At 50.7% G+C, this 25,445-nt stretch overlaps 1 protein-coding gene across 8 annotated transcripts in view; it reads right to left on the bottom strand.

Moving 5' to 3' along the window:
- masp1 (MBL associated serine protease 1) overlaps positions 1–25,445 on the bottom strand; it is a 354,556-nt gene that overhangs the window by 164,951 nt on the left and 164,160 nt on the right. For all 8 annotated transcript variants that reach the window (XR_010976007.1, XR_010976006.1, XM_068042858.1 and 5 more), the window contains exon 9: positions 19,318–19,455. Coding sequence is in view for 6 of the 8 variants with exons in the window: in XM_068042858.1 (XP_067898959.1) it covers positions 19,318–19,455 (138 nt within the window). In the remaining 2 variants the exon portion in view is untranslated. The remainder of the gene's footprint in view (positions 1–19,317; positions 19,456–25,445) is intronic.

The raw sequence follows: 25,445 nt of genomic DNA, 5'->3' as shown, positions 1-25,445 counted from the left end.
CACTCCCACACCCTATAATATCCCACCCAGTCTAATCCCAATCTCCCCCTCACTCCCCACACCCTTTAATATCCCACCCAGTCTAATCCCACTCTCCCCCTCATTCCCCACACCCTTTAATATCCCACCCAGTCTACTCCCACTCTCCCCACAACATTTAATATCCCATGCAGTCTAACCCCACTCTCCCCTCACTCCCCACACCTTTAATATCCCACCCAGTCTAACCCCACACTCCCCTCACTCCCCACACCCTTTAATATCCCACCCAGTCTAATCCCACTCTCCCCCTCATTCCCCACACCCTTTAATATCCCACCCAGTCTACTCCCACTCTCCCCACAACATTTAATATCCCATGCTGTCTAACCCCACTCTCCCCTCACTCCCCACACCCTTTAATATCCCACCCAGTCTACTCCCACTCTCCCCACAACATTTAATATCCCATGCAGTCTAACCCCACTCTCACCTCACTCCCCACACCCTTTAATATCCCACCCTCCCCCTCACTCCCAACACACTTTAATATCCCACTCATTCTAATCCCACTCTCCCCACAACATTTAACATCCCACCCAGTCTAACCTCACTCTCCCCTCACCCTTTAATATCCCAACCAATCTAATCCCACTCTCCCCCTCACTCCCAACACCCTTCAATATCCCACCCAGTCTAATCCCACTCTCCCCCTCACTCCCTACACCCTTTAATATCCCATACAGTCTAATCCCACTCTCCCCCTCACTCCCCACACCCGTTAATATCCCACCCAGTCTAATCCCACTCTCCCCCTCACTCCCTACACCCTTTAATATCCCATACAGTCTAATCCCACACTCCCCTCACTCCCCACACCCGTTAATATCCCACCCAGTCTAATCCCACTCTCCCCCTTTCTCCCAACACCCTTCAATATCCCACCCAATCTAATCCCACTCACCACCTCACTCCCACACCCTATAATATCCCACCCAGTCTAATCCCACTCTCCCCCTTTCTCCCAACACCCTTCAATATCCCACCCAATCTAATCCCACTCTCCCCCTCACTCCCCACACCCTTTAATATCCCACCCAGTCTAACCCCACACTCCCCTCACTCCCCACACCCTTTAATATCCCACCCAGTCTAACCCCACACTCCCCTCACTCCCCACACCCTTTAATATCCCACCCAGTCTAACCCCACACTCCCCTCACTCCCCACACCCTTTAATATCCCACCCAGTCTAACCCCACACTCCCCTCACTCCCCACACCCTTTAATATCCCACTCATTCTAATCCCACTCTCCCCCCACTCCCACAACCTATAATATCCCACCCAGTCTAATCCCAGTCTCCCCCTCACTCCCAACACCCTTTAATATCCCACCCAGTCTAATCCCACTCTCCCCCTCACTCCCAACACACTTTAATATCCCACACAGTCTAATCCCACTCTCCCCACAACATTTAATATCCCATGCAGTCTAACCCCACTCTCCCCTCACTCCCCACAGCCTTTAACATCCCACCCAGTCTAACCCCACTCTCCCCTCACTCCCCACAGCCTTTAACATCCCACCCAGTCTAACCTCACTCTCCCCTCACTCCCCACACTCTTTAATATCCCACCAAGTCTAACCCCACTCTCCCCTCACTCTTTAATATCCCACCCAGTCTAATCCCACTCTCCCCCTCACTCCCAACACCCTTCAATATCCCACCCATCTAATCCCACTCTCCCCCTCACTCCCCACACCCGTTAATATCCCACCCAGTCGAATCCCACTCTCCCCCTCACTCCCAACACACATCAATATCCCACCCAGTTGAATCCCACTCTCCCCCTCACTCCCCACACCCGTTAATAACCCACCCAATCTAATCCCACTCTCCCCCACACCCTATAATATCCCACCCAGTCGAATCCCACTCTCCCCCTTACTCCCAACACACTTTAATATCCCACCCAGTCTAATCCCACTCTCCCCTCACTCCCTACACCCTTTAATATCCCACTCTCCCCCACAATCCCACACCCTTTAATATCCCAACCAGTCTAATCCCACTCTCCCCCTCACTCCACACACCCTTTAATATCCCACCCAGTCTAATCCCACTCGCCCCCTTACTCCCAACACCCTTTAATATCCCACCCAGTCTAATCCCACTCTCCCCTCACTCCCTACACCCTTTAATATCCCACTCTCCCCCACAATCCCACACCCTTTAATATCCCAACCAGTCTAATCCCACTCTCCCCCTCACTCCACACACCCTTTAATATCCCAACCAGTCTAATCCCACTCTCCCCCTCACTCCACACACCCTTTAATATCCCACCCAGTCTCATCCCACTCTCCCCCTGACTCCCAACACACTTTAATATCCAACCAAACTAATCCCACTCTTTCCCTCACTCCCAACACCCTTTAATAATCCACCCGGTCTAATCCCATTCTCCCCCTCACTCCCAACACCCTTTAATATTCCACCCAGTCTAATCTCACGTTCGTCCTCACTCCCAACACCCTTCAATATCCCACCCAGTCTAATCCCACTCTCCCCCTCACTCCCAACACCCTTTAATATTCCACCCAGTCTAATCTCACGTTCGTCCTCACTCCCAACACCCTTCAATATCCCACCCAGTCTAATCCCACTCACCCCCTCACTCCCCGTACCCTTTAATATCCCACCCAATCAAATCACACTCTCCCCCCACACACTTTAATATGTTACCCAGTCCTTCCCACTCTCCCCCTCACTCCCCACACACTTTATTATCCCACCCGGTCTAATCCCACTCTCCCCCTCATTCCCCACACCCTTTAATATCGCACCCAGTCTGATCCCACTCTCCCCCTCACTCCCCACACCCTTTAAATACCCACCCAATCTAATCCCACTCGCCCTCTCACTCTTTAATATCCCACCCAGTCTAATCCCACTCTCCCCCTTACTCGCACAGCCTTTAATATCCCACCCAGTCTAATCCCACTCTCCCCCTCACTCCCACACCCTATAATATCCCACCCAGTCTAATCCCACTCTCCCCCTCACTCCCCACACCCTTTAATATCCGAACCAGTCTAATCCCACTCTCCCCCTCACTCCCAACACCCTATAATATCCCACCCAGTCCAATCCCACTCTCCCCCTCACTCCCCAACACACTTTAATATCCCACTCATTCTAATCCCACTCTCCCCTCACTCCCACAACCTTTAATATCCCACCCAGTCGAATCCCACTCTCCCCCTCACTCCCCACACCCGTTAATATCCCACCCAGTCTAATCCCACTCTCCCCCTCACTCCCCACACTCTTTAATATCCCACCCAATCTAATCCCACTCTCCCCTTACTCCCACACCCTTTAATATCCCATACAGTCTAACCCCACACTCCCCTCACTCCCCACACTCTTTAATATCCCACCCAATCTAATCCCACTCTCCTCCTCACTCCCACACCCTATAATATCCCACCCAGTATAATCCCACTCTGCCCCTTACTCCTTACACCCTTTAATATCCCACCCTCCCCCTCATTCCCCACACCCTTTAATATCCCACCCAGTCTACTCCCACTCTCCCCTTACTCCCACACCCTTTAATATCCTACCCAGTCAATCCCACTCTCCCCTCACTCCCCACAACATTTAATATCCCACGCAGTCTACTCCCACTCTCCCCTCACTCCTTACACCCTTTAATATCCCACCCTCCCCCTCATTCCCCACACCCTTTAATATCCCACCCAGTCTACTCCCACTCTCCCCTTACTCCAACACCCTTTAATATCCTACCCAGTCAATCCCACTCTCCCCTCACTCCCCACAACATTTAATATCCCACGCAGTCGACTCCCACTCTCCCCTCACTCCTTACACTCTTTAATATCCCACCCAGTCTAAATCCACTCTCCCCAATCCCACACCCTTTAATATCCCAACCAGTCTAATCCCACTCGCCCCCTTACTCCCAAACCCTTTAATATCCCACCCAGTCTCATCCCACTCTCCCCCTGACTCCCAACACACTTTAATATCAAACCAAACTAATCCCACTCTTCCCCTCACTCCCTACACCCTTTAATATCCCACCCAGTCTAATCCCACTCTCCCCCTCACTCCCCGTACCCTTTAATATCCCACCCAATCTAATCACACTCTCCCCCCACACACTTTAATATGTTACCCAGTCCTTCCCACTCTCCCCCTCACTCCCACACCCTATAATATCCTACCCAGTCTAATCCCACTCTCCCCCTCACTCCCCACACCCTTTAATATCCGAACCAGTCTAATCCCACTCTGCCCCTCACTCCCCACACACTTGAATATCCCATCCAGTCTAATCCCACTCTCCTCCTCACTCCCACACCCTATAATATCCCACCCAGTCTAATCCCACTCACCCCCTCACTCCCACACCCTATAATATCCCACCCAGTCTAATCCCAATCTCCCCCTCACTCCCCACACCCTTTAATATCCCACCCAGTCTAACCCCACACTCCCCTCACTCCCCACACCCTTTAATATCCCACCCAGTCTAATCCCACTCTCCCCCTCATTCCCCACACCCTTTAATATCCCACCCAGTCTACTCCCACTCTCCCCACAACATTTAATATCCCATGCAGTCTAACCCCACTCTCCCCTCACTCCCCACACCTTTAATATCCCACCCAGTCTAACCCCACACTCCCCTCACTCCCCACACCCTTTAATATCCCACCCAGTCTAATCCCACTCTCCCCCTCATTCCCCACACCCTTTAATATCCCACCCAGTCTACTCCCACTCTCCCCACAACATTTAATATCCCATGCTGTCTAACCCCACTCTCCCCTCACTCCCCACACCCTTTAATATCCCACCCAGTCTACTCCCACTCTCCCCACAACATTTAATATCCCATGCAGTCTAACCCCACTCTCACCTCACTCCCCACACCCTTTAATATCCCACCCTCCCCCTCACTCCCAACACACTTTAATATCCCACTCATTCTAATCCCACTCTCCCCACAACATTTAACATCCCACCCAGTCTAACCTCACTCTCCCCTCACCCTTTAATATCCCAACCAATCTAATCCCACTCTCCCCCTCACTCCCAACACCCTTCAATATCCCACCCAGTCTAATCCCACTCTCCCCCTCACTCCCTACACCCTTTAATATCCCATACAGTCTAATCCCACTCTCCCCCTCACTCCCCACACCCGTTAATATCCCACCCAGTCTAATCCCACTCTCCCCCTCACTCCCTACACCCTTTAATATCCCATACAGTCTAATCCCACACTCCCCTCACTCCCCACACCCGTTAATATCCCACCCAGTCTAATCCCACTCTCCCCCTTTCTCCCAACACCCTTCAATATCCCACCCAATCTAATCCCACTCACCACCTCACTCCCACACCCTATAATATCCCACCCAGTCTAATCCCACTCTCCCCCTTTCTCCCAACACCCTTCAATATCCCACCCAATCTAATCCCACTCTCCCCCTCACTCCCCACACCCTTTAATATCCCACCCAGTCTAACCCCACACTCCCCTCACTCCCCACACCCTTTAATATCCCACTCATTCTAATCCCACTCTCCCCCTCACTCCCCACACCCTTTAATATCCCACCCAGTCTAACCCCACACTCCCCTCACTCCCCACACCCTTTAATATCCCACCCAGTCTAACCCCACACTCCCCTCACTCCCCACACCCTTTAATATCCCACCCAGTCTAACCCCACACTCCCCTCACTCCCCACACCCTTTAATATCCCACTCATTCTAATCCCACTCTCCCCCCACTCCCACAACCTATAATATCCCACCCAGTCTAATCCCAGTCTCCCCCTCACTCCCAACACCCTTTAATATCCCACCCAGTCTAATCCCAGTCTCCCCCTCACTCCCAACACACTTTAATATCCCACACAGTCTAATCCCACTCTCCCCACAACATTTAATATCCCATGCAGTCTAACCCCACTCTCCCCTCACTCCCCACAGCCTTTAACATCCCACCAAGTCTAACCCCACTCTCCCCTCACTCTTTAATATCCCACCCAGTCTAATCCCACTCTCCCCCTCACTCCCAACACCCTTCAATATCCCACCCATCTAATCCCACTCTCCCCCTCACTCCCCACACCCGTTAATATCCCACCCAGTCGAATCCCACTCTCCCCCTCACTCCCAACACACATCAATATCCCACCCAGTTGAATCCCACTCTCCCCCTCACTCCCCACACCCGTTAATAACCCACCCAATCTAATCCCACTCTCCCCCACACCCTATAATATCCCACCCAGTCGAATCCCACTCTCCCCCTTACTCCCAACACACTTTAATATCCCACCCAGTCTAATCCCACTCTCCCCTCACTCCCTACACCCTTTAATATCCCACTCTCCCCCACAATCCCACACCCTTTAATATCCCAACCAGTCTAATCCCACTCTCCCCCTCACTCCACACACCCTTTAATATCCCACCCAGTCTAATCCCACTCGCCCCCTTACTCCCAACACCCTTTAATATCCCACCCAGTCTAATCCCACTCTCCCCTCACTCCCTACACCCTTTAATATCCCACTCTCCCCCACAATCCCACACCCTTTAATATCCCAACCAGTCTAATCCCACTCTCCCCCTCACTCCACACACCCTTTAATATCCCAACCAGTCTCATCCCACTCTCCCCCTGACTCCCAACACACTTTAATATCCAACCAAACTAATCCCACTCTTCCCCTCACTCCCAACACCCTTTAATAATCCACCCGGTCTAATCCCATTCTCCCCCTCACTCCCAACACCCTTTAATATTCCACCCAGTCTAATCTCACGTTCGTCCTCACTCCCAACACCCTTCAATATCCCACCCAGTCTAATCCCACTCTCCCCCTCACTCCCAACACCCTTTAATATTCCACCCAGTCTAATCTCACGTTCGTCCTCACTCCCAACACCCTTCAATATCCCACCCAGTCTAATCCCACTCACCCCCTCACTCCCCGTACCCTTTAATATCCCACCCAATCAAATCACACTCTCCCCCCACACACTTTAATATGTTACCCAGTCCTTCCCACTCTCCCCCTCACTCCCCACACACTTTATTATCCCACCCGGTCTAATCCCACTCTCCCCCTCATTCCCCACACCCTTTAATATCGCACCCAGTCTGATCCCACTCTCCCCCTCACTCCCCACACCCTTTAAATACCCACCCAATCTAATCCCACTCGCCCTCTCACTCTTTAATATCCCACCCAGTCTAATCCCACTCTCCCCCTTACTCGCACAGCCTTTAATATCCCACCCAGTCTAATCCCACTCTCCCCCTCACTCCCACACCCTATAATATCCCACCCAGTCTAATCCCACTCTCCCCTCACTCCCAACACCCTATAATATCCCACCCAGTCCAATCCCACTCTCCCCCTCACTCCCCAACACACTTTAATATCCCACTCATTCTAATCCCACTCTCCCCTCACTCCCACAACCTTTAATATCCCACCCAGTCGAATCCCACTCTCCCCCTTACTCCCAACAGCCTTTAACATCCCACCCAGTCTAACCCCACTCTCCCCACCACCTTTAATATCCCACCCAGTCTAACCCCACTCTCCCCTCACTCCCCACACCCTTGAATATCCCAACCAGTCTAATCGCACTCTCCCCCTCACTCCCACACCCTATAATATCCCACCCAGTCTAATCCCACTCTCCCCCTTTCTCCCAACACCCTATAATATCCCACCCAGTCTAACCCCACTCTCCCCACCACCTTCAATATCCCACCCAGTCTAACCCCACTCTCCCCTCACTCCCCACACCCTTGAATATCCCAACCAGTCTAATCGCACTCTCCCCCTCACTCCCACACCCTATAATATCCCACCCAGTCTAATCCCACTCTCCCCCTTTCTCCCAACACCCTATAATATCCCACCCAATCTAATCCCACTCTCCCCCTCACTCCCACACCCGTTAATATCCCACCCAATCTAACCCCACTCTCCCCTCACTCCCCACACCCTTGAATATCCCAACCAGTCTAATCGCACTCTCCCCCTCACTCCCACACCCTATAATATCCCACCCAGTCTAATCCCACTCTCCCCCTTTCTCCCAACACCCTATAATATCCCACCCAGTCTAACCCCACTCTCCCCACCACCTTCAATATCCCACCCAGTCTAACCCCACTCTCCCCTCACTCCCCACACCCTTGAATATCCCAACCAGTCTAATCGCACTCTCCCCCTCACTCCCACACCCTATAATATCCCACCCAGTCTAATCCCACTCTCCCCCTTTCTCCCAACACCCTATAATATCCCACCCAATCTAATCCCACTCTCCCCCTCACTCCCACACCCGTTAATATCCCACCCAATCTAATCCCACTCTCCCCCTCACTCCCCACACCCTTCAATATCCCACCCAATCTAATCCCACTCTCCCCCTTTCTCCCAACACCCTTCAATATCCCACCCAGTCTAATCCCACTCTCCCCCCTTCTCCCAACACCCTTCAATATCCCACCCAATCTAATCCCACTCTCCCCCTCACTCCCCACACCCTTTAATATACCACCCATTCTAACCCCACACTCCCCACACCCTTTAATATCCCACCCAGTCTAATCCCACTCTCCCCTCACTCCCCACAACATTTAATATTCCACGCAGTCTACTCCCACTCTCCCCTCACTCCCTACACCCTTTAATATCCCACCCAGTCTAATCCCACTCGCCCCCTTACTCCCAACACACTTTAATATCCAACCAAACTAATCCCACTCTTCCCCTCACTCCCAACACCCTTTAATAATCCACCCGGTCTAATCCCATTCTCCCCCTCACTCCCAACACCCTTTAATATTCCACCCAGTCTAATCTCACATTCGTCCTCACTCCCAACACCCTTCAATATCCCACCCAGTCTAATCCCACTCTCCCCCTCACTCCCAACACCCTTTAATATTCCACCCAGTCTAATCTCACGTTCGTCCTCACTCCCAACACCCTTCAATATCCCACCCAGTCTAATCCCACTCACCCCCTCACTCCCCGTACCCTTTAATATCCCACCCAATCAAATCACACTCTCCCCCCACACACTTTAATATGTTACCCAGTCCTTCCCACTCTCCCCCTCACTCCCCACACACTTTATTGTCCCACCCGGTCTAATCCCACTCTCCCCCTCATTCCCCACACCCTTTAATATCGCACCCAGTCTGATCCCACTCTCCCCCTCACTCCCCACACCCTTTAAAATCCCACCCAATCTAATCCCACTCGCCCTCTCACCCTTTAATATCCCACCCAGTCTAATCCCACTCTCCCCCTGACTCGCACAGCCTTTAATATCCCACCCAGTCTAATCCCACTCTCCCCCTCACTCCCACACCCTATAATATCCCACCCAGTCTAATCCCACTCTCCCCCTCACTCCCCACACCCTTTAATATCCGAACCAGTCTAATCCCACTCTCCCCCTCACTCCCAACACACTTTAATATCCCACCCAGTCTAATCCCACTCTCCCCTCACTCCCCACAACCTTTAATATCCGAACCAGTCTAATCTCACTCTCCCCCTCACTTCCAACACCCTTTAATATCCCACCCAGTCTAATCCCACTCTCCGCTCACTCCCAACACCATTTAATATCCCATCCAGTCTAATCCCACTCTCCCCCTCTGTCCCAACACCCTTTAATATATCACCCATTCTCATCCCACTCCCCCCCTCACTCCCAACACCCTTCAATATCCCACCCAGTCTAATCCCAATCTCCCCTCACTCCCCACACCCTTGAACATCCCACCCAGTCGAATCCCATTCTCCCACTCACTCCCCACACGCTTTAATTTCCCACCCAATCTAATCCCACTCTCCCCCTTACTCCCCACACCCTTGAATATCCCACTCAGTCTAATCCCACTCTCCCCTCACTCCCAACACCCTATAATATCCCACCCAGTCCAATCCCACTCTCCCCCTCACTCCCCAACACACTTTAATATCCCACTCATTCTAATCCCACTCTCCCCTCACTCCCACAACCTTTAATATCCCACCCAGTCGAATCCCACTCTCCCCCTTACTCCCAACAGCCTTTAACATCCCACCCAGTCTAACCCCACTCTCCCCACCACCTTTAATATCCCACCCAGTCTAACCCCACTCTCCCCTCACTCCCCACACCCTTGAATATCCCAACCAGTCTAATCGCACTCTCCCCCTCACTCCCACACCCTATAATATCCCACCCAGTCTAATCCCACTCTCCCCCTTTCTCCCAACACCCTATAATATCCCACCCAGTCTAATCCCACTCTCCCCTTCACTCCCACACCCTATAATATCCCACCCAATCTAATCCCACTCTCCCCCTCACTCCCCACACCCATTAATATCCCACCCAATCTAATCCCACTCTCCCCCTCACTCCCACACACTATAATATCCCACCCAGTCTAATCCCACTCTCCCCCTCACTCCCAACACCCTTCAATATCCCACCCATCTAATCCCACTCTCCCCCTCACTCCCAACACCCTTCAATATCCCACCAATCTAATCCCACTCTCCCCCTCACTCCCAACACACTTTAATATCCCACCCAATCTAATCCCACTCTCCCCCTCACTCCCCACACCCGTTAATATCCCACCCAATCTAATCCCACTCACCCCCTCACTCCCACACCCTATAATATCCCACCCAGTCTAATCCCACTCTCCCCCTTTCTCCCAACACCCTTCAATATCCCACCCAATCTAATCCCACTCTCCCCCTCACTCCCCACACCCTTTAATATCCCACCCATTCTAACCCCACACTCCCCTCACTCCCCACACCCTTTAATATCCCACCCAGTCTAACCCCACACTCCCCTCACTTCCCACACCCTTTACTATCCCACTCATTCTAATCCCACTGTCCCCCTCACTCCCCAACACACTTTAATATCCCACCCAGTCAAATCCCACTCTCCCCCTCACTCCCAACACACTTTAATATCCCACCCAGTCTAATCCCACTCTCCCCCTCACTCCCAACACACATTAATATCCCACCCAGTTGAATCCCACTCTCCCCCTCACTCCCAACACCCTTCAATATCCCACCCATCTAATCCCACTCTCCCCCTCACTCCCCACACCCGTTAATATCCCACCCAGTCGAATCCCACTCTCCCCCTCACTCCCAACACACATTAATATCCCACCCAGTTGAATCCCACTCTCCCACTCACTCCCCACACCCGTTAATATCCCATACAGTCTAACCCCACACTCCCCTCACTCCCCAAACTCTTAAATATCCCACCCAATCTAATCCCACTCTCCTCCTCACTCCCCACACCCTTCAATATCCCACCCAATCTAATCCCACTCTCCTCCTCACTCCCACACCCTATAATATCCCACCCAGTATAATCCCACTCTGCCCCTTACTCCCACAACATTTAATATCCCACGCAGTCGACTCCCACTCTCCCCTCACTCCCCACACTCTTTAATATCCCACCCAGTCTCATCCCACTCTCCCCCTGACTCCCAACACACTTTAATATCCAACCAAACTAATCCCACTCTTCCCCTCACTCCCAACACCCTTTAATAATCCACCCGGTCTAATCCCATTCTCCTCTTTACTCCCACAGCCTTTAATATCCCACCCAGTCTAATCCCACTCACCCCCTCACTCCCCGTACCCTTTAATATCCCACCCAATCTAATCACACTCTCCCCCCACACACTTTAATATGTTACCCAGTCCTTCCCACTCTCCCCCTCACTCCCACACCCTATAATATCCCACCCAGTCTAATCCCACTCTCCCCCTCACTCCCCACACCCTTTAATATCCGAACCAGTCTAATCCCACTCTCCCCCTCACTGCCAACACACTTTAATATCCGAACCAGTCTAATCCCACTCTCCCCCTCACTGCCAACACCCATTAATATCCCACCCATTCTCATCCCACTCCCCCCCTCACTCCCAACACCCTTCAATATCCCACCCAGTCTAATCCCAATCTCCCCTCACTCCCCACACCCTTGAACATCCCACCCAGTCGAATCCCATTCTCCCCCTCACTCCCCACACGCTTTAATTTCCCACCCAATCTAATCCCACTCTCCCCCTCACTCCCCACACCCTTTAATATCCTAACCAGCCTAATCCCACACTGCCCCTTACTCCCCACACCCTTGAATATCCCACCCAGTCTAATCCCACTCTCCCCTCACTCCCAACACCCTTCAATATCCCACCCATCTAATCCCACTCTCCCCCTCACTCCCAACACCCTTCAATATCCCACCAATCTAATCCCACTCACCCCCTCACTCCCACACACTTTAATATCCCACCCAGTCTAACCCCACGCTCCCCTCACTCCCCACACCCTTTACTATCCCACTCATTCTAATCCCACTCTCCCCCTCACTGCCAACACACTTTAATATCCCACCCAATCTAATCCCACTCTCCACCTCACTCCCCACACCCGTTAATATCCCACCCAGTCTAATCCCACTCTCCCCCTTTCTCCCAACACACTTTAATATCCCACGCAGTCTAATCCCACTCTCCCCTCACTCCCCACATCCTTTAATATCCCACCCTCCCCCTCACTCCCCACAGCCTTTAACATCCCACCCAGTCTAACCCCACTCTCCCCTCACTCTTTAATATCCCACCCAGTCTAATCCCACTCTCCCCCTCACTCCCAACACCCTTCAATATCCCACCCATCTAATCCCACTCTCCCCCTCACTCCCCACACCCGTTAATATCCCACCCAGTCGAATCCCACTCTCCCCCTCACTCCCAACACACATTAATATCCCACCCAGTTGAATCCCACTCTCCCCCTCACTCCCCACACCCGTTAATAACCCACCCAATCTAATCCCACTCTCCCCCACACCCTTTAATATCCCACCCAGTTTAATCCCACTCTCCCCCTCACTCCCTACACCCTTTAATATCCCATACAGTCTAATCCCACTCTCCGCTCACTCCCAACACCATTTAATATCCCATCCAGTCTAATCCCACTCTCCCCCTCACTCCCAACACCCTTCAATATCCCACCCAGTCTAATCCCAATCTCCCCTCACTCCCCACACCCTTGAACATCCCACCCAGTCGAATCCCATTCTCCCCCTCACTCCCCACACGCTTTAATTTCCCACCCAATCTAATCCCACTCTCCCCCTCACTCCCCACACCCTTTAATATCCTAACCAGCCTAATCCCACACTGCCCCTTACTCCCCACACCCTTGAATATCCCACTCAGTCTAATCCCACTCTCCCCTCACTCCCAACACCCTATAATATCCCACCCAGTCCAATCCCACTCTCCCCCTCACTCCCCAACACACTTTAATATCCCACTCATTCTAATCCCACTCTCCCCTCACTCCCACAACCTTTAATATCCCACCCAGTCGAATCCCACTCTCCCCCTTACTCCCAACAGCCTTTAACATCCCACCCAGTCTAACCCCACTCTCCCCACCACCTTTAATATCCCACCCAGTCTAACCCCACTCTCCCCTCACTCCCCACACCCTTGAATATCCCAACCAGTCTAATCGCACTCTCCCCCTCACTCCCACACCCTATAATATCCCACCCAGTCTAATCCCACTCTCCCCCTTTCTCCCCACACCCTATAATATCCCACCCAGTCTAATCCCACTCTCCCCCTCACTCCCACACCCTATAATATCCCACCCAATCTAATCCCACTCTCCCCCTCACTCCCCACACCCATTAATATCCCACCCAATCTAATCCCACTCTCCCCCTCACTCCCACACACTATAATATCCCACCCAGTCTAATCCCACTCTCCCCCTCACTCCCAACACCCTTCAATATCCCACCCATCTAATCCCACTCTCCCCCTCACTCCCAACACCCTTCAATATCCCACCAATCTAATCCCACTCTCCCCCTCACTCCCCACACCCGTTAATATCCCACCCAGTCGAATCCCACTCTCCCCCTCACTCCCAACACACTTTAATATCCCACCCAATCTAATCCCACTCTCCCCCTCACTCCCAACACCCTTCAATATCCCACCAATCTAATCCCACTCTCCCCCTCACTCCCAACACCCTTTAATATCCCACCCAATCTAATCCCACTCTCCCCCTCACTCCCACACCCTATAATATCCCACCCAGTCTAATCCCACTCTCCCCCTTTCTCCCAACACCCTTCAATATCCCACCCAATCTAATCCCACTCTCCCCCTCACTCCCCACACCCTTTAATATCCCACCCATTCTAACCCCACACTCTCCTCACTCCCAACACCCTTCTATATCCCACCCATCTAATCCCACTCTCCCCCTCACTCCCCACACCCGTTAATAACCCACCCAATCTAATCCCACTCTCCCCCTCACTCCCAACACCCTTCAATATCCCACCCATCTAATCCCACTCTCCCCCTCACTCCCAACACCCTTCAATATCCCACCCAATCTAATCCCACTCTCCTCCTCACTCCCACACCCAAAAATATCCCACCCAGTATAATCCCACTCTGCCCCTTACTCCCACAACATTTAATATCCCACGCAGTCTACTCCCACTCTCCCCTCACTCCTTACACCCTTTAATATCCCACCCTCCCCCTCATTCCCCACACTCTTTAATATCCCACCCAGTCTAATCCCACTCTCCCCCTCACTCCACACACCCTTTAATATCCCACCCAGTCTAATCCCACTCGCCCCCTTACTCCCAAACCCTTTAATGTCCCACCCAGTCTCATCCCACTCTCCCCCTGACTCCCAACACACTTTAATATCCAACCAAACTAATCCCACTCTTCCCCTCACTCCCAACACCCTTTAATAATCCACCCGGTCTAATCCCATTCTCCTCTTTACTCCCACAGCCTTTAATATCCCACCCAGTCTAATCCCACTCACCCCCTCACTCCCCGTACCCTTTAATATCCCACCCAATCTAATCACACTCTCCCCCTCACTCTCCACACCCTTTAATATCCCACCCAGTCGAATCCCACTCTCCCCCTCACTGCCAACACACTTTAATATCCCACCCAATCTAATCCCACTCTCCCCCTCACTCCCCACACCCGTTAATATCCCACCCAATCTAATCCCACTCACCCCCTCACTCCCCACACCCTATAATTTCCCACCCAGTCTAATCCCACTCTCCCCCTCTGTCCCAACACCCTTTAATATTTCACCCATTCTCATCCCACTCCCCCCCTCACTCCCAACACCCTTCAATATCCCACCCAGTCTAATCCCAATCTCCCCTCACTCCCCACACCCTTGAACATCCCACCCAGTCGAATCCCATTCTCCCCCTCACTCCCCACACCCTTTAATATCCTAACCAGCCTAATCCCACACTGCCCCTTACTCCCCACACCCTTGAATATCCCAACCAGTCTAATCGCACTCTCACCCTCACTCCCACACCCTATAATATCCCACCCAGTCTAATCCCACTCTCCCCCTCACTCCCACACCCTATAATATCCCACCCAATCTAATCCCACTCTCCCCCTCACTCCCCACACCCATTAATATCCCACCCAATCTAATCCCACTCTCCCCCTCACTCCCACACACTATAATATCCCACCCAGTCTAATCCCACTCTCCCCCTCACTCCCAACACCCTTCAATATCCCACCCATCTAATCCCACTCTCCCCCTCACTCCCAACACCCTTCAATATCCCACCCATCTAATCCCACTCTCCCCCTCACTCCCAACACCCTATAATATCCCACCCAGTCGAATCCCACTCTCCCCCTCACTCCCAACACACTTTAATATCCCACCCAATCTAATCCCACTCTCCCCCTCACTCCCCACACCCTATAATATCCCACCCAGTCGAATCCCACTCTCCCCCTCACTCCCAACACCCTTCAATATCCCACCCATCTAATCCCACTCTCCCCCTCACTCCCCACACCCGTTAATAACCCACCCAATCTAATCCCACTCTCCCCCTCACTCCCCACACCCGTTAATATCCCACCCAGTTGAATCCCACTCTCCCCCTCACTCCCCACACCCGTTAATATCCCACCCAGTCTAACCGCACTCTCCCCTCACTCCCCAAACTCTTAAATATCCCACCCAATCTCATCCGACTCTTCCCCTCACTCCCCACACTCTTTAATATCCCACCCAATCTAATCCCACTCTGCCCCTTACTCCCACAACATTTAATATCCCACGCAGTCTACTCCCACTCTCCCCTCACTCCTTGCACCCTTTAATATCCCACCCTCCCCCTCATTCCCCACACTCTTTAATATCCCACCCAGTCTAATCCCACTCTCCCCCTCACTCCACACACCCTTTAATATCCCACCCAGTCTAATCCCACTCGCCCCCTTACTCCCAAACCCTTTAATATCCCACCCAGTCTAATCCCACTCGCCCCCTTACTCCCAACACCCTTTAATAATCCACCCGGTCTAATCCCATTCTCCTCTTTACTCCCACAGCCTTTAATATCCCACCCAGTCTAATCCCACTCACCCCCTCACTCCCCGTACCCTTTAATATCCCACCCAGTCTAATCCCACTCTCCCCCTCACTCCCCAACACCCTTTAATATCCGAACCAGTCTAATCCCACTCTCCCCCTCACTGCCAACACACTTTAATATCCCACCCAGTCTAATCCCACTCTGCCCCTCACTCCCCACACACTTGAATATCCCATCCAGTCTAATCCCACTCTCCCCCTCTGTCCCAACACCCTTTAATATATCACCCATTCTCATCCCACTCCCCCCCCTCACTCCCAACACCCTTCAATATCCCACCCAGTCTAATCCCAATCTCCCCTCACTCCCCACACCCTTGAACATCCCACCCAGTCGAATCCCACTCTCCCCCTCACTCCCCACACCCTTTAATATCCTAACCAGCCTAATCCCACACTGCCCCTTACTCCCCACACCCTTGAATATCCCACCCAGTCTAATCCCACTCTCCCCTCACTCCCACACACTATAATATCCCACCCAGTCTAATCCCACTCTCCCCCTCACTCCCAACACCCTTCAATATCCCACCCATCTAATCCCACTCTCCCCCTCACTCCCAACACCCTTCAATATCCCACCAATCTAATCCCACTCTCCCCCTCACTCCCCACACCCGTTAATATCCCACCCAGTCGAATCCCACTCTCCCCCTCACTGCCAACACACTTTAGGGCGGCACAGTGGCACAGTGGTTAGCACTGCAGCCTCACAGCTGCAGGGACCCGGGTTCGATTCCGGGTACTGCCTGTGTGGAGTTTGCAAGTTCTCCCTGTGTCTGCGTGGGTTTTCTCCGGGTGCTCCGGTTTCCTCCCACAAGCCAAAAGACTTGCAGGTTGGTAGGTAAATTGGCCATTATAAATTGTCACTAGTATAGGTAGGTGGTAGGGAAATATAGGGACAGGTGGGGATGTTTGGTAGGAATATGGGATTAGCGTAGGATTAGTATAAATGGGTGGTTGACGGTCGGCACAGACTCGGTGGGCCGAAGGGCCTGTTTCAGTGCTGTATCTCTAATCTAAAATCTAATCTAATATCCCACCCAATCTAATCCCACTCTGCCCCTTACTCCCACACCCTTTAATATCCTACCCAGTCGAATCCCACTCTCCCCTCACTCCCTACACCCTTTAATATCCCACTCTCCCCCTCACTCCACACACCCTTTAATATCCAACCAAACTAATCCCACTCTTCCCCTCACTCCCAACACCCTTTAATAATCCACCCGGTCTAATCCCATTCTCCTCTTTACTCCCACAGCCTTTAATATCCCACCCAGTCTAATCCCACTCACCCCCTCACTCCCCGTACCCTTTAATATCCCACCCAATCTAATCACACTCTCCCCCCACACACTTTAATATGTTACCCAGTCCTTCCCACTCTCCCCCTCACTCCCCACACACTTTATTATCCCACCCAGTCTAATCCCACTCTCCCCCTCATTCCCCACACCCTTTAATATCGCACCCAGTCTGATCCCACTCTCCCCCTCACTCCCCACACCTTTTAAAATCCCACCCAATCTAATCCCACTCGCCCCCTCACCCTTTAATATCCCACCCAGTCTAATCCCACTCTCCCCCTTACTCGCACAGCCTTTAATATCCCACCCAGTCTAATCCCACTCTCCCCCTCACTCCCACACCCTATAATATCCCACCCAGTCTAATCCCACTCTCCCCCTCACTCCCCACACCCTTTAATATCCGAACCAGTCTAATCCCACTCTCCCCCTCACTTCCAACACCCTTTAATATCCCACCCAGTCTAATCCCACTCTCCGCTCACTCCCAACACCATTTAATATCCCACCCAGTCTAATCCCACTCTCCCCCTCACTCCCACACCCTATAATATCCCACCCAGTCTAATCCCACTCTCCCCCTCACTCCCCACACCCTTTAATATCCGAACCAGTCTAATCCCACTCTCCCCCTCACTTCCAACACCCTTTAATATCCCATCCAGTCTAATCCCACTCTCCCCCTCACTCCCAACACACTTTAATATCCCATCCAGTCTAACCCCACTCTCCCCTCACTCTTCAATATCCCACGCAGTCTAAATCCACTCTCCCCCACCCTTTAATATCCAACCAAACTAATCCCACTCTTCCCCTCTCCCTACACCCTTTAATAATCCACCCGCTCTAATCCCACTCTCCACTTTACTGCCACAGCCTTTAATATCCCACCCAGTCTAATCCCACTCTCCCCCTCACTCCCAACACACTTTAATATTCCACCCAGTCTAATCCCACTCTCCCCCTCACTCCCAACACCCTTCAATATCCCACCCAATCGAATCCCACTGCCGCCCACACAATTTAATATCTTCCCCAGTCTAATCCCACACTCCCAATCACGCCCTGTACCATTTAATATCCCGCCCAGTCTCATCTCACTCTCCCCCTCACTCCCTTTAATAACCCACTCTCCAGGCTGAGTTATTCTGTGGTGAACACTGCCAAACATTTATATTTGGCCAAAAGGCTAGTTTCTGTGCTGAAATATTCTATGAATCCCATGGTCTAAAACAGACCTGATTATTGAGGTGTTGTTGGACGGAAGCATGTGGTATGAGAGGGATTTTTAACCAATCAGCCATCCACCCTGCATGTTGGAATGATTGACACCCACTCTGTTCCAGTAAGATATTCTTGTCTTTCATTTGAGTGAAACTGAGCCACTTACTGTTCAGTTCTGTCTCCATCCGATAAAATATGGCAAAACATGAATATTCAATCTGACTCCCAAACAGTGTGAGGTTGTCTTTTGTATAGAATGTGATGAAACCGTCCTGCAGTGATCGCGGTATCCCGCAATCTATCGCTGAAAATATAGAATACCATTTTAATGACACATACAACATCTCAAATAATCTCATTGCCTCTTCATTTTATTACAGTGTGGGCTGTCCCTCTCCCTGTAACCATTCCCTGTGCCCCTTCCCAGTACTCCCACCCCCTCTCCTGCATGCACACCCCCTCCCACACCCCACCCCCTACATCCAGCTCTCCTACAGATGCTGAATCTGCTGCAGAAGTTCCATGGTACTTTGCTACTTTGTGCTAATTCATCCAAACAGCCGTTCTTCCAAAGTAAGCACAACCAATGAGTACTGAGAAGGCTATTCAACTGTGGGAGCCCTCACGCTGAAGAAAATAATGGCACTAAAGAGCAACAAATCTCAAGGACCTGACTCCATCCCAGAGTTTTAAAGGAAGTAGATAAGAACATTTCATATGTTTTAACTATAATCTTCCAAAGTTGCCTCGATTCAGGAATCGTTCCTTTAGATTGGTAAATTTGAGCATGTTACTCTGCTTTTTAAGAAAGGTGAGAAAGGAAAACCAGGGAATTATAGACCAGTTAGCCGAACAGCTGTTGTTGAGAAATTACTAAAGTCTATAACTAAGGATAGGATGGCTGGGGAGGTCGTGGTGTCGTGGTATTGTCACTGGACTAGTAATCCAGAGACCCAGGCTAATGCTCTGGGGACAAAAACAAGAAATGCTGGAATCACTCAGCAGGTCTGGCAGCATCTGTGGAAAGAGAAGCAGAGTTAACGTTTCGGGTCAGTGACCCTTCTTCGGAACGGGGACATGGTCTGGGGACATGGGTTCGAATCCCACCACGACAGGAGGTGAAATTTGAATTCAATTAATAAATCTGGAATTAAAAGCTAGTCTAATGATGACCAGGAAACCATTGTCGATTGTTGTAAAAACCAATCTGATTCACTAATGTCCTTTAGGGAAGGAAATCTGCTGTCCTTACCTGGTCTGGCCTATATGTGACTCCAGACCTACAGCAATGTGGTTAACTCTTAACTGCCCTCTGAAATGGCCTAGCAAGCCACCCAATTGTCAAGGGCAATCAGAGATGGGTAACAAATGTTGGCCTCATCAGCGACACACAAACCAATATAAAAAAAACCTTAAGAATTTCCAGCTGATCAGAGTGCCAGCACGGGTTTGTAAAGAGTACATGCCTGATGAAACTGATTGAATTTTTTTTGAAGAGGAGACTAAAGAAGTGGACAGGGAACTGTCGCTGGATATTATTTATATGAACTTCCAGAAGAGATTGTTAGCTAAAGTTGGAGCTGTCGGAATTGAAGGCAAATTCATGACCTGGCTGAAAAACTGACTGATTGACAGGATTTAGAGATAATGGGCAGGTTTCTCGAAATGGCTGCAGCTTTGTTTGACCTTCAACTTAAATGAATTAGATCATGGAACAGAAAGCCAGATGTCCAAGTTTGCTGATGAGACAAAGATAGGCAGCACTGTAGACGGGAGCATAAAATTACAGAGATTTTCATGGATTAAGTGAATGGGAAAAACAGTGGCAAATGGGTTTCAGTGTCGACAAAGGAGAGGATCAGGGCTGAGGGAGTGCTGCACTGTCGCAGGGTCAGTACTGAGGGAGTGCTGCACTGTCGGAGGGTCAGTACTGAGGGAGTGCTGCATTGTCAGAGGGTCAGTGCTGAGGGAGTGCTGCACTGTAGGAGGGTCAGTACTGAGGGAGTGCTCCACTGTCGGAGGGTCAGTACTGAGGGAGTGCTGCACTGTCGGAGGGTCAGTACTGAGGGAGTGCTGCACTGTCGGAGGGTCAGTCCTGAGGGAGTGCTGCATTGTCAGAGGGTCAGTGCTGAGGGTGTGCTGCACTGTAGGAGGTGAGTACTGAGGGAGTGCTGCACTGTCGGAGGTCAGTACTGAGGGAGTGCTGCACTTTCGGAGTGGCTGTACTGAGGGCTCAGATACGGTCATAGGGTCAGTACTGAGAGAATACCACATTATTGGAGGTTCAGTACTGAGGGAGTGCTGCATGTTTCTGATTGTGTTTTCATCCAGGTTCATCCCTTCCGAAGAAGGGTCACTGACCCGAAACGTTAACTCTGCTTCTCTTTCCACAGATGCTGCCAGACCTGCTGAGTGGTTGCAGCATTTCTTGTTTTTATTTCAGATTTCCAGCATCCGCAGTATTTTGCTTTTATTTTAATTGGATATCCTTTGTTTCTCTCACAGCCACCCCTTAAAACTGGATGCAGGTCTGAAGAGTTCAGGGAGCTTAGACAGTCACAGGACCAAAGTGTCAGTGCAGCACACTGGAAATACTGTGCACACCTGCAGAAATATTTCTGTGCTTGCACACCAGCTGTATATGAATGGAGTGGAAGCCCTTGCAGTTGGTGAACGTTCCTGGGTGATCTGGGGTGTTCTGATTGCTCTGTGTACATTTGATGACACCCTGTACCTGTGGGAAGCCAGAACCAGAAACCCGAGCAGCCGCTCATTCTGTCTGGCATCATCGGTGCCAAACGTCACATAAGTGCCAGCCCTGACAAACAAACCATCAGGCTCCTGTTTTGTGCATTTTCATGAGAGATCTTGGATCTGTCTCTGGAAAAGCATGGAAGCATTCAGAGGGAAAAAGGTTGAGGGAGGCGGTGACTTTGGCAGCCACTGGTAATGTGTGGCCACCAGGTCGAGAAAACAGCAGGTCATCTTCCAGAGGCTGTAGGTGTCTGCCATTACGGGTGGGGCGGCACAGTGGCGCAGTGCTTAGCACCGCAGCCTCACAGCTCCAGCGACCCGGGTTCAATTCTGGGTACTGCCTGTGTGGAGTTTGCAAGTTCTCCCTGTGTCTGCGTGGGTTTTCTCCGGGTGCTCCGGTTTCCTCCCACATGCCAAAAGACTTGCAGGTTGATAGGTAAATTGGCCATTATAAATTGTCACTAGTATAGGTAGGTAGGGAAATATAAGGACAGGTGGGGATGTTTGGTAGGCATATGGGATTAGTGTAGGATTAGTATAAATGGGTGGTTGATGTTCGGCACAGACTCGGTGGGCCGAAGGGCCTGTTTCAGTGCTGTATCTCTAATCTAAAAAAAAAAATTACCTGCTGCATCATCCTGAGCCCCTTGAAATGTTGATGATTCTCCATGTCAAGAAGATTCAACCTTTGCCTGCACACCCTGTGTTGTGGGTAATACCTGTTGAAAACTGTTCCCCTCTCTACAGTCCAACTGCAAGTCTCTGAACAGCAGCTGCTGCTGGAGCTGGTCAAAGTTTAGTTTAGTTTAGTTTAGTTTAGAGATACAGCACTGAAACAGGCCCTTCGGCCCACCGAGTCTGTGCCGACCATCAGCCTCCCATTTGTACTAATCCTACACTAATTCCATATTCCTACCACATCCCCACATTTCCCTACCACCTACCTATACTAGGGGCAATTTCTAATGGCCAATTTACCTATCAACCTGCAAGTCTTTGGCATGTGGGAGGAAACCGGAGCACCCGGAGGAAACCCACGCAGACACAGGGAGAACTTGCAAACTCCACACAGGCAGTACCCGGAATCGAACCCGGGTCGCTGGAGCGGTGAGGCTGCGGTCCGAGCTCCATTCTAAAATAACCAAGACTCCACCCATCCTGATGTGATTCTGAGAACAGCCAAAGTGTAGGAAGTGACGTCTCAGCAAAAGTACCAGTGAACAAACCCTTTCTAACACGAAACCGAGAAAGTAGCTGAGAGTACTGAGGATTAATTCCAGTATTTCCATGAGTTTGAATCAGCCCCTCGGTTGTTGCTGTGTTCTCACCACGCTTTCACTGCTGGGTTTCTGGATGCGCTGCTAAATTTAAGTTACTTGGAATATCCGAACAATTGGGTAATTAACCCAAATTAATATGCAGTCCACCCCTCCGAAAGCAGCAGCTGCCTAACACACTCCAGTTAAACACAGTTAGAGTCAGCTTCTCGATGCACTCTCATTTTTTGCGGTCTACCCGCACCCAAACCCATGTGTACCTCTGGGTTAAAATTACCCCCTTGGGGGGGGGGGGGAGGGGGTCTTGTGAGCTAAGGTCAAAGGGTACTAGTGGAGTAAATTAGTGCCAAAGGACTTTAGAGCTGGACAGAGTTTATTGGAGTGTGAAGCTTCACTGGGACTGATTGGCTACTTTTATCCCCCAACTTTCCGTGAGCACAAAACAGGACTCGATCCTCAATCATTGGGGGCTAGCACCACAGACGCCCAGTTTCTCAGACGGCTGACAAACAGTGGGTTGGCAAGCAGCCCAGTACAGAACACTGACTTTCTACCACATTATTTTCAGTGAATCAGGGAAAACCTGTGCCAGACCAAAGGGTTAATTTTGGCTTTTGCGCATCTAAAAGTGGTGAGGAGGCCCGAGGAGTAACAGGGCAGAATGAAGATTTTAAAAGTATTATGTATTAAGCCCTTAAAGAAATGGCAAGAGATTAACACCACCTGTCAAAGATCAGGAGTAAAAACCATGTGAGTATTTTACGTGTTCCAACTCCTTGGTTTATTTGTTTTTGCATCACTTCATCTGTTTTCTCAATTATTAACCTCTCGAGTACAGAGACATGCTGAGTATTTAAAGCACTTCCTGTTTTTATTGAACACTCTCCCTGAATTTCCGTCTCGTTCTCCTGCTCCACACGTGGCTAATGGAATCAATTCCAGTAACAAACAACAACAACAACAATACCTTGTATTTATATAGGGCCTCTGACACAAAAAAACAGCCCAAGGCTCTTTCTCGAGCAACTTAAGGACATATTAAAGCAGATGACCAAAAGCCTCGTCAAAGGGGTAGATTTTAAGGAATGTCTTAAAGGAGAAAGGAAAGGCGGAGAAGGGTAGGGAGAGAATTCCAGAGTTTAGGGCCCAGCCGCCAATGGTGCAGCAATTAAAATCAGGGATGCATAAGAGGCCTCCTCGAAAAATTGAATCAAGTTAGTTAGACACAATCTCCCCCTGACAAAGCCATGCTGACTATCCCTGATTAATCCCTGCCTCTCCAATTGGAGATTAATCCTGTCTCTCAGAACTTTTTCCAATAGTTTCCCTACCACTGATGTTAGACTCACTGGCCTGTAATTACCTGGTTTATCCCTACTACCCTTCTTGAATAATGGTACCACATTCGCTGTCCTCCAGTCCTCTGGCATCTCTCCTGTGGCCAGAGAGGATCTGAAAATTTGTGTCAGAGCCCCCACTATCTCCTCCCTTGCCTCACATAACAGCCTGGGATACATCTCATCTGGGCCTGGGGATTTATCCACTATTAAGCCCACTAAAACATCTAATACCTCCTCCCTTTCAATGTTAATATGTTCAAGTATATCGCAATCCCCCTCCCTGATCTCTACACCTACATCATCCTTCTCCATAGTGAAAACAGATGAAAAGTAATCATTTAAAACCTCACCTGTGTCCTCCGGCTCCACACACAGATTGCCACTTTGGTCCCTAATGGGCCCTACTCTTTCCCTGGTTATCCTTTTGCCCTTAATATACTTATAAAATGCCTTCGGATTTTTCTTTATCTTGCTCGCCAATGTTTTTTCATGTCCCCTCTTCGCTCTCCTAATTACTTTTTTAAGTCTCCCCTACACTTTCTATACTCCTCTAGTGCCTCCGCTGTTTTCAGCGCTCTGAATCTGCCATAAGCCTCCTTTTTATTCCTGATCCAATCCTCTATATCTCTTGACATCCATGGTTCCCTGGGCCTGTTAGTCCTACCCTTCACCTTAATGGGAACATGTTGCTCTGAACTCTCACTATTTCCTCTTTGAATGACTCCCACTGGTCTGATGTAGACTTTCTTACAAGTAGCTGCTCCCAGTTCACTTTGGCCAGATCCTGTTTTATCATATTGAAATCGGCCTTCCCCCAATTCAGTACCTTTATTTCGGGTCCGGCTTTGTCCTTTTCTATAACTACCATAAATCTTACAGAGTTATGGTCACTATCCCCGAAATGCTCCCCCACTGACACTTCT

This window comes from Heterodontus francisci, chromosome 11 (genome assembly GCF_036365525.1).
Source record: "Heterodontus francisci isolate sHetFra1 chromosome 11, sHetFra1.hap1, whole genome shotgun sequence".
Lineage (NCBI taxonomy): Eukaryota > Metazoa > Chordata > Chondrichthyes > Heterodontiformes > Heterodontidae > Heterodontus > Heterodontus francisci.
This window is presented reverse-complemented; position numbering and strand designations above follow the sequence as displayed.